Source organism: Helianthus annuus, chromosome 15 (genome assembly GCF_002127325.2).
Source record: "Helianthus annuus cultivar XRQ/B chromosome 15, HanXRQr2.0-SUNRISE, whole genome shotgun sequence".
Classification (NCBI taxonomy): domain Eukaryota; kingdom Viridiplantae; phylum Streptophyta; class Magnoliopsida; order Asterales; family Asteraceae; genus Helianthus; species Helianthus annuus.
Window position 1 is genome coordinate 53,844,665 of NC_035447.2, and position 12,897 is coordinate 53,857,561.

The 12,897-nt window shown below is 39.0% G+C and overlaps 1 protein-coding gene across 1 annotated transcript; it reads right to left on the reverse strand.

Annotated features, from left to right (window-relative positions):
• On the reverse strand, positions 1-3,716 carry LOC110878759 (ELMO domain-containing protein A). The gene is made up of 11 exons (XM_022127121.2): positions 3,499-3,716; positions 2,750-2,819; positions 2,509-2,608; positions 1,823-1,929; positions 1,610-1,678; positions 1,381-1,496; positions 1,230-1,284; positions 1,028-1,148; positions 843-890; positions 658-752; positions 1-367 (listed from the first exon to the last, which is right to left on the reverse strand). Exons 2-11 carry the CDS (start codon positions 2,810-2,812, stop codon positions 257-259), a joined length of 885 nt encoding a protein of 294 aa, XP_021982813.1. The 5' UTR covers positions 2,813-2,819; positions 3,499-3,716; the 3' UTR covers positions 1-256.
• Positions 3,717-12,897: the final 9,181 nt, after the last annotated feature.

The window sequence follows — 12,897 nt, forward strand, 5'->3', positions numbered from 1 at the left end:
GAACAAAATAACAGCAATCTAACATGACTTAATTATCTATGATCAATCACCCTCAAACAACAGCATACAATTGACTGAGTTCTAGCGTCATCCTTCAACTACCAAACCACAGGCAGACAACTGAATCTAACCTTGTATCTCATTAACCAAGAAGGTTCTGGCATCAAGCGGGCACGACTTAAGGCTTAGGACAGTCAATCACCTTGTACCATAGTCACCAATGGGGTTTATAAATCTAAATGTACAACCATTCAAGTCAAACCAACGAACTATGCAGGAGGTTATAGGCGGGCAAATCACGTATTCTCTGGATGTCTTCAAGTGCAAGTTCTCTCTCCAGTTGTTTCCGTGTACTTTGTAAAACATCCTAAGCCATTGAGAGGCCAAGCATTAGTACAACATCGTAATTGTTATAGGGGTGTGTTCAATATAGAACCAAGTTAAGTATAGAACTGTGGAAACAACATAAGAATATGTACATGGTGTGACTGTGTGACCAGGCATAGTGGGAGAGAAAAAGAGCAATTCTTGTGCAGTTACATAACCACCTTATATATTATAGTTAACACAATCGGTACAAGTGTTTATGCGGTCATGTAGCTTTTACTTTAAATTGCTACTGTATTAATAATCCATCAAAAGTTTAAGAAATATTACATTGAACTCCATGTATGACGCATGCATAGCGAGCCATTGAGCATCCATCAAAACAAAAGCTATACAGTATAGAACATCAAAGGCCTCTTCATCCTCTGCAATTAATTATTTGCACAAGAAGGAATGCATCAAAATACTTGAAAATGTAGAGGGGAGAATACAAAACATTTAACAATAATAATTACCTCCCAATATTTTTACAAAATTGATACAGGTATGACATCTAGGCTTCACTGCAAAATAGATTTTATCAACAAGACGGATCATCTTTAATATACACACGATCCATACCAAAAAATGATAATTAAGTCAGGAAAACTATAATCAACAAATGTTATACAAGATGGATTCAGTTTTCGGTTTTGCACACCTTGATATAACTCCAACATCTGTGTCAACATAAACGATACGTTAACGCCAGCAACAGCAAAAGGATACTCCCATGTTGCCATTTTCCCACGTTGTTTCAATACTAACCTACGAAAAGCATTCTTCATTTTTGAAATCAATCAATTAGTAACTTGTAAACAAAAAAATAGGACAAAAGTCAAAGAGATTAAAAGGAACCATACAGGAAATGTTTTTGCGAAGAACAACAAATTCTCTAGTGATATAAAACCACAAGTCCTAAAACAAAAAAAAAACTTTGATCATTATATAATCATTTATGAGATGTAATATATATGTTCCACAATGGATGTCTTTAATGACTGTACATTGTACCTAAAGTCGAGAGACGGATTAACTCCTTGCCAACCCATTTCCATCCACTGCTCAGAGATCAATCCTTTAAGTGTAACTTCTGGATATGCTAAATTCCACAGTTCTGCAAGGGCTTTCTGTCAATAAAATATATAAATACATCAAAAAACATGCAATGTTCAATAGGATGATAAAATATAACTACTTGATTATATCATTTTTAGTTAAATATGGAAATGGAGAATAACACCTGATGATCTACACGAGTCTCATCAAAAGGTACATCCGCACGTTCATGAAGCCTCTGATATCTTTCTTCCTGTACATTATTGCATACAATTAGATTTTAAAGAAATTTCCATTCAAGTTTCCATCTTTAATATAGTCAATTTTTTCTATAACTCGTTGTTTCCCCAAATGTGTTTTAACACTTATTTATATTAAATACACACACAGAACCAACCTCAACTGAGGTGAGCTTAGAATCGTATTTGTTGCTTCCAGAATGCTTGGGGCCTGTGCGGCTAAAGATTCCTCCAATCCATGTCCGTGGACCAACCATAGCAGTAGCTAAATCCAACAACTTCCCAAAGTTACAAAAATGAAATGAATAATTAGGGGGGGGGGGGGGGGGATTTGCACGGACCTCCCATCCGCCGGAGTATTACAACTCCGCAGCTAGCCTAGCCCCATGGCTGCATGGCGGTGAATCCCCACCGAGATCGAAGAGCCTGTGTGGTATTACACCGGCCACAGGATTCGAACCCGGGTCTCTTGGGAAGAGATGGGTGAGGCTGGCCAACTGGGCTACCCCAGTTGGTTATGAAATGAATAATTAAGTCACTGACATAAATTTTTTTCAGTAACCCTAAGAACCCATTGCCGAAATAGTCACGAGACCCCGCTAATACCCTGTTAACCAATGTTATCAGGTAAAATGCAGCTTGTGGGGCATGTGGCCTTCAAGGGGGTTAAAGACAAAATTCCAGTAGAAGCTGGATTCGAACCTTATACATATGTTATAGGGACTCAAGAGCTTACCACTACGGCACTAAACCACCCCCTTGAAGGTTAGTAACCAACATAATTGAAGACCAGAGAGCGGCAAACCAATAATATGGGACTAGGTGTAAAATAACATTCACTCACCAATACATCGAGTTAATTCTGATTTTCTAGTAAGATACTTATGTAACCATTCCAAATTGTTGCTTTTGTTGTGTGTCCAAGGATAATCATCTTCATCAACCTGGTTTTTGAACGAAAATTTAAATGGATATATGATGATTAAGTCGCAAAAGAACGAGTGGTTTAAACAGAAACATAAAGAAAAGATCATATAATTGTTTTTGATAACATAAGAAAAAAAAACTTGAAAATGAGTGCATACTTGGAAGCGAAAACTTTTTAGGAAGAACCGCACGAACTCATTAGGAAAGTGCAGATCAATCATCTGAGATCTGCATAGCATTGATTAAATATTACTGAAATGTGTGATGTTCCGTGCAACCGAAGCAATCGTAATTCATCAAATGGTACCACAATGATTAAGAAACATAAAACAAAAAGACATAGGCCAGATATGTGATTGCAAGAACAAGAAGGTATGTTTCTCCTATGTTTTAACATCATCATTGAATAATAACAAAAAAAAAATGAAAAAAAAGAGGAATATGTTTGATCGATTTCTCTAACTCTTTCAAAATAAAAGGCGATAATCAAAAACACAATGTGGGTTCTCAAAAACTAAAGAAAGATGATGAAAAAAACCCATGATCTACCCTTAAAATTCAACCTTTCATCACATCATATCAATTTCTTGAGGAAAGAAAATATCAAGAAAGTCAATGAAACATGAATGAATGAAAGCATAGAACAAATCAAGAAATGGAAAATTAAATAGCAGAATCAATGGGTTAAGATTCTTATCAAAGAGAAAGAAACAAGATCCATTAAGCTTTTTATAACATAAAAATTTATCAATGCTTGATCAAAGAAAATTAAAATCTGAAATGAAACAATACCTATCAAATGGGCAAGAAACAAGATTAAGCCAATATTTAATAAAAATCCATTCTTGATCCAAAAAGAAACAAAACCCGTATAACAAATTTCAAATAGTAAATTTTATATTTGTACCTTTTAAAGAACAAGAATATGGTGATGAGATAGAAGGAGTATGACAATGGCAACTGAGCTTTGGGGAAAGGGACCCCAACCAGGAAGACGGCTTCTGGAATTTTTGTTTTAATAAAAACCAGACATGTTTCTATAATTCTGCCTAATCTATAGCTCTCTTTCCTCTCTAGTTAACCTTCCAACTTTCAAATGCTTTTTTTAGTTAACTTCATTTTGTGGTTTCTATTTTCTGTCATTTGATTCTAGTTCATTAAAAGTATCATATACTTAACAAAGAAAGAAAATTTAAACACCTTCGCTTTTGTTCTCTGTCTTCTTAGGCCATGTGTTGTGGGTTAGCGTCCATGCCAACTCACCATATGGGTCGCCAAACACCACTACTCCTTGTTAATGGAGGGGGCTAATCCCTTCCCGGCCAACGCAATAACGGCGTGAATTGGTTTGAGAGATGGGTCCCACCCCAATCCAACCAATCATATGCTTTTCTTTTTTTTTTTTTAACTTTTTTTATTTTTTGTTAGTTATTCCACTACACCTAGTTACTCGGTACCTTGTTATTGCTCAAATTTCTATGTGGAAGTGACGTGGCTCCGGTGACGGTGATGTGACAATGGTTTAGTTATTCCACAACAAATAACCTTATCTTCTTTACCAAATTCATTAATTTTGATACTAAGAACTCTAGAAAATCAATTTAGTTTGTTTCTCAACTATTCTTTTTTTTTTTTTTTGCCGTGTTTTTGTTTACAATTTTGGTTAAATCTCAGTTTATTGTACAGAAACTAAGAGTCACCAGGAGTGATGTGTTTTTGAGCAGCGTTACTCAACAAGAGAGGAGATCATTGGTGGGTGTTTTGAAGGGGGCAACATGTAGGGGAATGAGGATTTGGGTTTTGGTTAGATCAGTTTTTTGGTTGAGAGTAGTGGTAGTTTGGCGGTGACCGGTGATGGTGTGGTGGTGCCAGAAGTAGAGACCTGTTTTCTTACTAGGATTTTTATCATGCGCATTGTTGTGAGAATTTGGTTAGTATCAGTCTGCTTTTGTTACGGCAACGACACTCAGTAACTTTTTTATAGTATCAGAATTTGGTTAGTGTCGAATCCCCTAACTCCGGTTGGTGGTTGAAGAAACTCGTCAACGTCCAAAGAGATCTTCTTTAGGGTCTGCAAAAGAGAGCACCGTTAGCCTTGCCACGGAGGACCCCGGAGGGGAGTCCGTTACCAAGCTCCGGCGTGAGAATAAGTAAACTTGCCGGAGAAGAAATGATATTCCGGCGTGATGGTGTTGCCGGAATATATGTTGTGAACTCTAAGGATCGAGTATTCAATGTAAATCAGAGAATGTTCGAAGTAAATGTCTTTTCTTATGTGTGTGGGGAGGAGTATTGAATGCATATCTTTGATCACAAGCATGGCTTATATAGAAGAGTAAGCTTATCGGACAGCGGGAATCTCGTTGAGATCCAACGGTCTTCTACTATGCTAATGAGGATCCCTGCCATCGATGGGTTCATGTTCCCTTCTTACTCAGGCGATGATCCTCTCATTTAATGAAGCCAGTACCAACCTAATACTATCCCGGCCGGCACTTTCTCTCTCTTGTTGCAGAGCATTAAATGCTCCTGGCAGGGACGACGACATGGGGTGATAACCTCACTTGTTCCTACCCCTTTGAGTGTTCTACTGATGAAATATATTACTATCTGTTTACTCTGTCTTTCCACCATCATAACAGCGCTGACAGTTGTCCCGGATGCTGACAAGTACAATAGGAGGTCTTCTCCAGGCATGGGTGTTGCAAGAGTGGGCAAGTTGCACATTAGCTTTTTCATTTCTTGGAAGGCTGTTTCAGCTTCCTGGTTCCATCAAAACTTGCTTGTTTGCAAACATTCTTTTAAGACCTTCATAAAAGGGAGTGTTTTGTCAGCAACTTTTGACAAGAAGCGATTGAGTGCGATTAATCTCCCATTTAACTGTTGGACGTCCTTGAGGGATCTCGGGGATCTCATCTCCACGACTGCTTACATTTTTTTCGGGATTGGCTTTGATCCCTCCTTTAGTCACTGATGTGCACAAAATGCAACATATAAATTACATCAAATGTGGCATAAAACTAACCCTTTTTTAGTATTAATGTTGGAAAAAGTGTGTTTTTGTCTTCCTTTTATAATTTCAGGATTAAATGAGCTCAAATAAACAAAAGAAGCAAAAAGGCAGCTAATTCTAACATAAATACAAGAAAAGGAACAAACGTGGAATGCCCGGCCTCCCCGACAGCATCTTCCCAAGCAAAACAAGAGAACAGAAGGCTGAACACGCCCCGTGCTCAATAAGCACGGGGGCGTGCCCAAGTGTCAGCAGAAAAGACAAAGTTGTAGAAACTTCTATCGCCCACCATGGGTCGTGCTCAGTGGGCACGGGGCCGTGGTCAACTATAAGATTCGCAGGATCTAGGGAAATCTTGATAGTACAAATACGCTTCTGCACACGGGGTCGTGCCTAGCGGACACGGGGGCGTGGTCAACTAATGTAGACAAACTGCATTTAATGAAGAAAGAGAGGAGGATGGACACGGGGCCTACTACACTACACACGAGTCAGATCCAAGTGATTCATCTTGTCTATCTGTTTTTACTTTTATTTTTATTTTCAGCATTTTAGTTAGTTTTATTTTTCTAGTTTAAAATCTTTTTCTAACTTTTGGATTTGATTAGACGTTGAGGATAAACCGGTACTAAAAGCTCTTGTGTCCTTGGACGACCTCGGTATCTTACCAACACTATACTACGTCCACGATGGGTGCACTTGCCCATATGTGTGTTTAGTGTTAGTAAATATCGTGTTTTATAAATTTAAAACTTGGCTAAAAAAGTGTAAAGGGGCTTAAAATATACACCTAAAATATATTACACCACGCACACATCAAGTTTTTGGCGCCATTTCCGGGGATACAAAGATTTTAAGAAAGCTTAAAATCGACGGCCTAATCAGTTTTTCAAAACTATTTCAAAACGCGCGCACATTTTTCTGCATTGTAGTTTAGTTTCCATTTACAGTAGCCTGAACACGGGGCCGTGTTCACTGAACACGGGGCCGTGCTGCATATTTTTTATGAAAACACTCATATACAGAGTCTGAACACGGGGACATGCTCACTGAACACGCCCCTGTGCTGCACAAAACCAGTAACTTTTAATTAAAACGCCCAGATACAGACACTGAACACGGGCCGTGTCCACTGAACACGGGGCCGTGTCCAGCTTCTGTTTCCGTTTTTTTTTTGTTTTTTGGTCCCGAGACTCTGTTGTGGTCTGTTGAGTGATTCTCATGGATCAATACTCAGGAGGCTACAACTACACCTATGATGGGGATGATTATAGGGAAAACTATTGCACTAATTGTGGTAACCCGCACTCGGTACAATATTGCAACTTATTTCAACCATCCACTTCATACACCTATTATGAGGAGCCCAGGTACGAGCCATCGACTTCATACATAACCTATGAAGACCAAAGGTATGAACCTTCTCTCTCATACTCATATTTTGATGAACCAAGGTATGAGCCTTCATACTCATACTTTGAGGAACCAAGATATGAGCCACAACCTTCATATTCTTATTATGAGGAACCATGGCGTGAACAACCCACCTCATATGAGTATTATGAAGAACAAAATTACGACCCTTATCCATCATATACTTACAATGAGGAACAATGGTATGAACCATCTACTTCATATGAGTACTATGAGGAACCAAGGATCAAACAACCGAATTCAAGCTTTGAAAATCCCGATCCTTACTTTATAACCGAAGTGACCGATAGGATATTAGAACACCTTAAAACTATCGAGCGATACATAAAACAATCTCGCACAAGGGAAGAGGAGTCCCGCGCAAGAGAAGAATTAAATTAAAAAGAGATAGTGGAAGAAGTAAAAATGGAAGAACAAACAAGTGAAAAACCGACACATGAGTTAAACAACGAAAAAGGTGAGTCCGTCAAAGTTAAAATCCAAGAAGAGTCTAATTTTGAAGAAATTAATCTCTTGTCACATTCTTTTGAAAATCATTGTTTAGTACCCACTCATGCTAAGTTTTTAAAAGAGTTAAACACTAACGCTAAAATTGACGAAACGACAAGTATTAAGTTAACTAACGATCAAACTTCGCTAATAAAAGAAGACCCATTTGAAATCAACATTACACCGGTTCCATATTTTTTTCAAAATTCCTTTATTAGTAATATCACGATTGATAAAGATTTTTGTGTTAACATAATGCCTAATTACATTTTCGAAAAATTAAGTATTAGTGATTTTTCTCCACTTCAAATACCCATTTTTCTATCCAATCGGAAAGTAATAAATCAATCGGTGTAGTTGAGGATGTCTTGGTTCAAACAAATCAAATGGTAATCCCAACCGACTTTGTCATCCTTGATGACCTCCTCTAGTGTTGGGACGACCTTTTGTAAAAACTCACGAAGCTTTGAAAAACCGGAAGTACAACAATCTACCTCTTCAATTAGGGGCATTCAAAAGGAGCATAGACCTTGAGCGTTCAATGAAATATCCTTTTGGCAATAATGACCCCCTAATTGAAGATGAAGATGAACCACCCGATACAAGTGAAAAGATTGACCACTTTGTTGAAGAAGAGGTCGCCATAGAACAAACTTTTAAAGTTCTTGATCAAAATGAGCAACCAAATAAGGAGCCTCCTAAAGACCTACCTCTTGAGCTCAAAGAACTTCCGAAAGGTTTGGAATATGCTTTTCTAGACAAAGATGGTAAATCACCTGTAATTATTTCGTCTAAATTAAGTAGTGTAGAAAAAGAAAAATTAATTAAACTTTTGAAAAAACACAAAAATGCGATCGCTTGGAAGCTTGTAGATATTAAAGGAATAAGTCCTTCCATGTGCACGCGCAAAATTTTAATGAATGATAACTACAAATGGGTAATACAACCACAACGTCGAGTAAATCAAAATGTCCAAGAAGTGGTTAAAAACGAAGTCATCAAGTTACTTGACGCCGGACTTATCTATCCTATCTCCGATAGTCCTTGGGTAAGTCCCGTTCAAGTAGTTCCAAAGAAAGGAGTGATGTGCTGAAAGTGGTTCAATTAAATTAACTAAATTAAACCCTAAACTAGACTCTCTAAGCTTTAAATTTGTAAAACTAAGACTCTCTAAACCCTAAACCACACGACCGACAAGTGTACCGATCGATGCAGTATAGCCTAAGGAAGTCCGAGTATCGAACCCAAGAGACTCTACTAAACTACGCTAATGACTCTATCTAGACTTAGACTAACACAGACTTAAACTAATTGTTTAATTGATGGGGGGGGGGGTTTCTAAAAATCCTAAGAATGCGAATAACGAATAACTAGATTTGCTAAATAACTAACACGAACTCGAACGAAGACTTTGACCAGAGAGGATGAAGACTACCTAGGCTAGACGCAAGCTAAACTCAGAATGATTTCTATTCGATGATTTTGTGGTGTGGAACCGGGATCTTTAAATGCTAAACCTATTAAGACACCACTAAGCCCCTCAAACACTCTCGAGGTGATTCTTGTGGCACTACCTAGGATGTTACGCTCACCGGCTTGCTAGATTTCCTCACAGTCCTCTAGTTTCTTGAAAGTGCCTATATAAGACGCTCTACCTCACAGCGCGAACGTCTAAAGCAACTACGGGTTTTAATCTTGGTTTAATAGACAATGGAATGTTAAGGACTTATAACTAAACCGAGACCTATTAATACCCTCGAGCCTTACAGCGACGAGTTTAGTAGAACGCTTGATTTTATTAAATTACCGAATATTGTTTCTAAGGTTACTTATGCGTTTTCACCCTGAAGGATTAATGATCTATTACATGATATAGACACTCACCTAAATCAAGAACCCTAGCACAACCCTATTATGTGATAAAGACCGTCACCAAGGATTATACGAAGCAATAATCAATAATAAAATAGTCACAAGCACGCATACGCACCAAGTTAAATTCCCATAGTTTTTACAATGCAAGAAAAATCCATAACCACGCCAAAAAGCAAATAAAAATCCAAACTTTCTTATACTATTGTCATTAGCCTAGGTAGTTTACGGTTTTTATCCGGAAAACATGTTCACGAACATAAACAAAATCATTATAAATTCTGAATTCATTGTGCAACAAGGTTTAACAAACGAAAACGAAAGAATAAGGATGATAAAACCCGAATCTTCACTCCCGAATGCTCCAAGATGTTACCCGATGATTCCAAGCGATCCTTTACATTCCAACAGCCTTCAACAGCCTCCAATGATGGCCAAGAACTCCCAAAATTCGTATATCTTACGGTTGTTGATGATGATTTTATTAAATAGCCAAGAAACCCTACTAGCCGTTGCCTGTTGAGTGGATTGCACATTTCACCCTCTCTCGCGGCCCGCGTAATATACAAAGACAAGCTTACGCGGCCCGTTTCAAAGTTATTCTCCGGATACAAGTTTTAAGTTCAGGCGGCCCGCATAAAGATGTCTCATAAGTTGTCGCGGCCCGCCCGGATATCAGAATCCTGGAATTTTGTTTGTAAGTTGAGGCGGGGCGCGTAAATGTTCATGTAAGTTCACGCGGCCCGCCTGGAAGCTCCAGAACTGAATTTTCGCTTCATTTTTGCTCCCGAGTCCTCGATTTCCGTTCCAGCCTTTCGCCTTTCCAGATTTTAACTCGTTTCTGCTCCTTTTGGCTGTAAAGACCTGGAAACACAAAATATCAAAAGTATATACATTCTACGCTAAAAACGGACAAAATTATCTATCTAATGACTAAAACCGGACGCGAATAAAGATGTATTTTACAATACATCAAATATCCCCACACTTACTCTTTTTTCGTCCTCGAAAAAGAATTATGCAAACGGAATCATAGTCGGAATAGTCGATCGGGACAAAAGCTTAAGTTATTTTATTAAATCGATACTCGTGTTAGCCGCGATTGCAAGTATAATGATCCTATTAAACCCAACCCGGTTCCGAGCCCTTATCATGCAATTTAGGTTCAAATTCGGTCAATCCACCTAGGGTCTCACGCTAAGAATTGCAAGTCCACCTAATCCCCCCTCAAGCTTATAGGACAAAAGGAACCACCACTGGGTTATTTCCTATCCGTTTTATACCAAGATCAAGAGAGTTTAAAATCAAATCTTATTCTTTCCATTTTTTTTCAACACTTTTTCTCATTTTTTTCTTTTACGAGCGTAGACGTTGCTTTCCCTAATCCCAGAGGCATTCCGGCTGTAGAGTCACTATCCCCAACCACAGATTACATAGGCTTCTGTACTTTTTATTTATTTTTGCAAGGTCGATTTCACACATCCTAGCGGTAATCCGGCTGTAGAGTCGCTATCCCTAACCACAGACTACATAGAATGGCTACTTTCATTTAGTTTCTAGCTCACTTATTTATTTATTTATTTATTTATTTATTTTCTCTTTCTCAACGAGATAATGACCAAAAACTCTAACGATCTTAGCTTATAACGGCATCCCTTATACTATTTTTGGCGGTTTCAATTTCCCCACTTTCCCTAGATGAGAACCCACTAGTAGACCGACAATTAGATATAATTAATATCAAAGGAACCCAAAACCGAATCAAGCCTACCCGCGCATCCCAAACTAGACACAAGCACGATTATTTATTCTCATATTATTATTATTTGAACCCGATCAAAAACCCGACTTTTCTATCATTTTCCGCTTTTATTTTGCAAACTTCTTATTCAAAGGACATTTTCAATTTTTTTGGATTTTTTTTTCAAATTTTTTCAAATTTTTTGTATTTTTCGGGTTTTTTACGACTCAAGACTCACTAACTAAACGACTCACGACTCAAATGTCTCATCCCCACACTTAAATATTGCATTGTCCCTAATTCAAGGATGAAAACATGACTCCTAAAACCTAAAAAAAAAAAAGAAAAACGAATAAATAAATAAAATATACAAAGTATACAAGTGGAACGACTTAGCTGAATAAATATGTGAGACTGTCAGTATGTCAGTCGATACCACACATGCCCTCCAATCCAAAACGCGCTCAGCAAACTGTACTAACTCGGACACGCGAACGGAAGTGGCACCAACAACGACCTAGCACTCAAATCATACCAAACCAACATAATATATACCATCAAAATATCAACAATCATCCAAGTATCGACCAACCCCAAAACCCTACCAACCAGTATATAATATCAGTACAGACCAAAATATGAGGATCAAAACAGCATAAAATAAAAACAAAAGATATAAGCTCCATAAGCACTGCTGCATATCCTCATGCTCCACCTGATCCCCCCTGCTGCCCGCCTGCAGGATCCTCCTGCTGTGGCTGCCAAGATACCGGCGGCTGCAAGTGGAAATGATCCATAATCACTCTCATACCATCCCGCGTCTCCTGCCTAACCTGCTCCACCAAATCAGATAACCTATCCATCCTGTCATAAACTGCCTCTAATGTCAACGGCTCTGGCCGCGGCTGTCGAACGGGATACTCTCGTGCCTGCAACTGATGCCTCTGAAGTGGCACCTGGTAACGCTCGGGAATCGTAGTATGTGTTGCCTCTTCGGCAGCTGGATCTGGTGAGGGTGGTGCTGGCAAAACCTCAGACCATACTGGCGGATCATCGCATGTAACTATCCTCTCCAGCTGAAAGCTCCTCAGCTCCATAAGTGATGGAGCTGGTCCTATACGCATCCTCTCAGGAGGGAAATCAGCAAATATACCCAAATTCGCTGCCAACATCGTAATATACGGCCCGCCATATAACCTCGCCTTTCCTCCTCCCTTCTTTGGCCTCACCAACGACCATGCCAGAATGCTCGCTAAGTTTGCTGGGCGACGCTCCACCATGCACATCAGACAAAACAAACTGTGCTGATTCACCTTATCCCCTTCATGCCTACCTATCAATGTAGCTGACAGTATCTTGTGCACAAACCGATAAAGAGGATCTCTGATATCAGACGCCACCATGTTGTTTGAAAATGGTGAAATAGCAATGGTGCGCCAAAACCTCGCTAACTCCTCCTTCAACACACAAGAATCCTTCTCCTCCTTCACTACCTGCCTCAGCAAACCCCTAAACTCCTCAGACTCGACCTCCTGAACTGTATAAAACCCAGTTGCCTCCGTGAACTGTGGTAAACTCATGTTGAAGATCCGTTTACCCAACACAAATGATACTACATCTGGCTCATCAAAACCCCCTGGATGCCTATAGTAAAATGTGGAATGAAACTCCAGGGTGAGCTCGTAATACTGCGGCGCGTCACAATCCAACGCCATTCTAAACTTTGGCCCCAATAGCTCCTGCAGCCTCTCAACCTG

Excerpts from the sequence above, each read along its gene's own strand:
- LOC110878759 (XM_022127121.2), bottom strand. The coding sequence starts at position 2,812 with ATGATTGATCTGCACTTTCCTAATGAGTTCGTGCGGTTCTTCCTAAAA. Across the intron at positions 2,609-2,749 it reads TAAAAAGTTTTCGCTTCCAA|GTTGATGAAGATGATTATCC; the intron begins GTATGCACTCAT and ends TTCAAAAACCAG. Across the intron at positions 1,149-1,229 it reads TCTTCGCAAAAACATTTCCT|AATGCTTTTCGTAGGTTAGT; the intron begins GTATGGTTCCTT and ends TCAAAAATGAAG.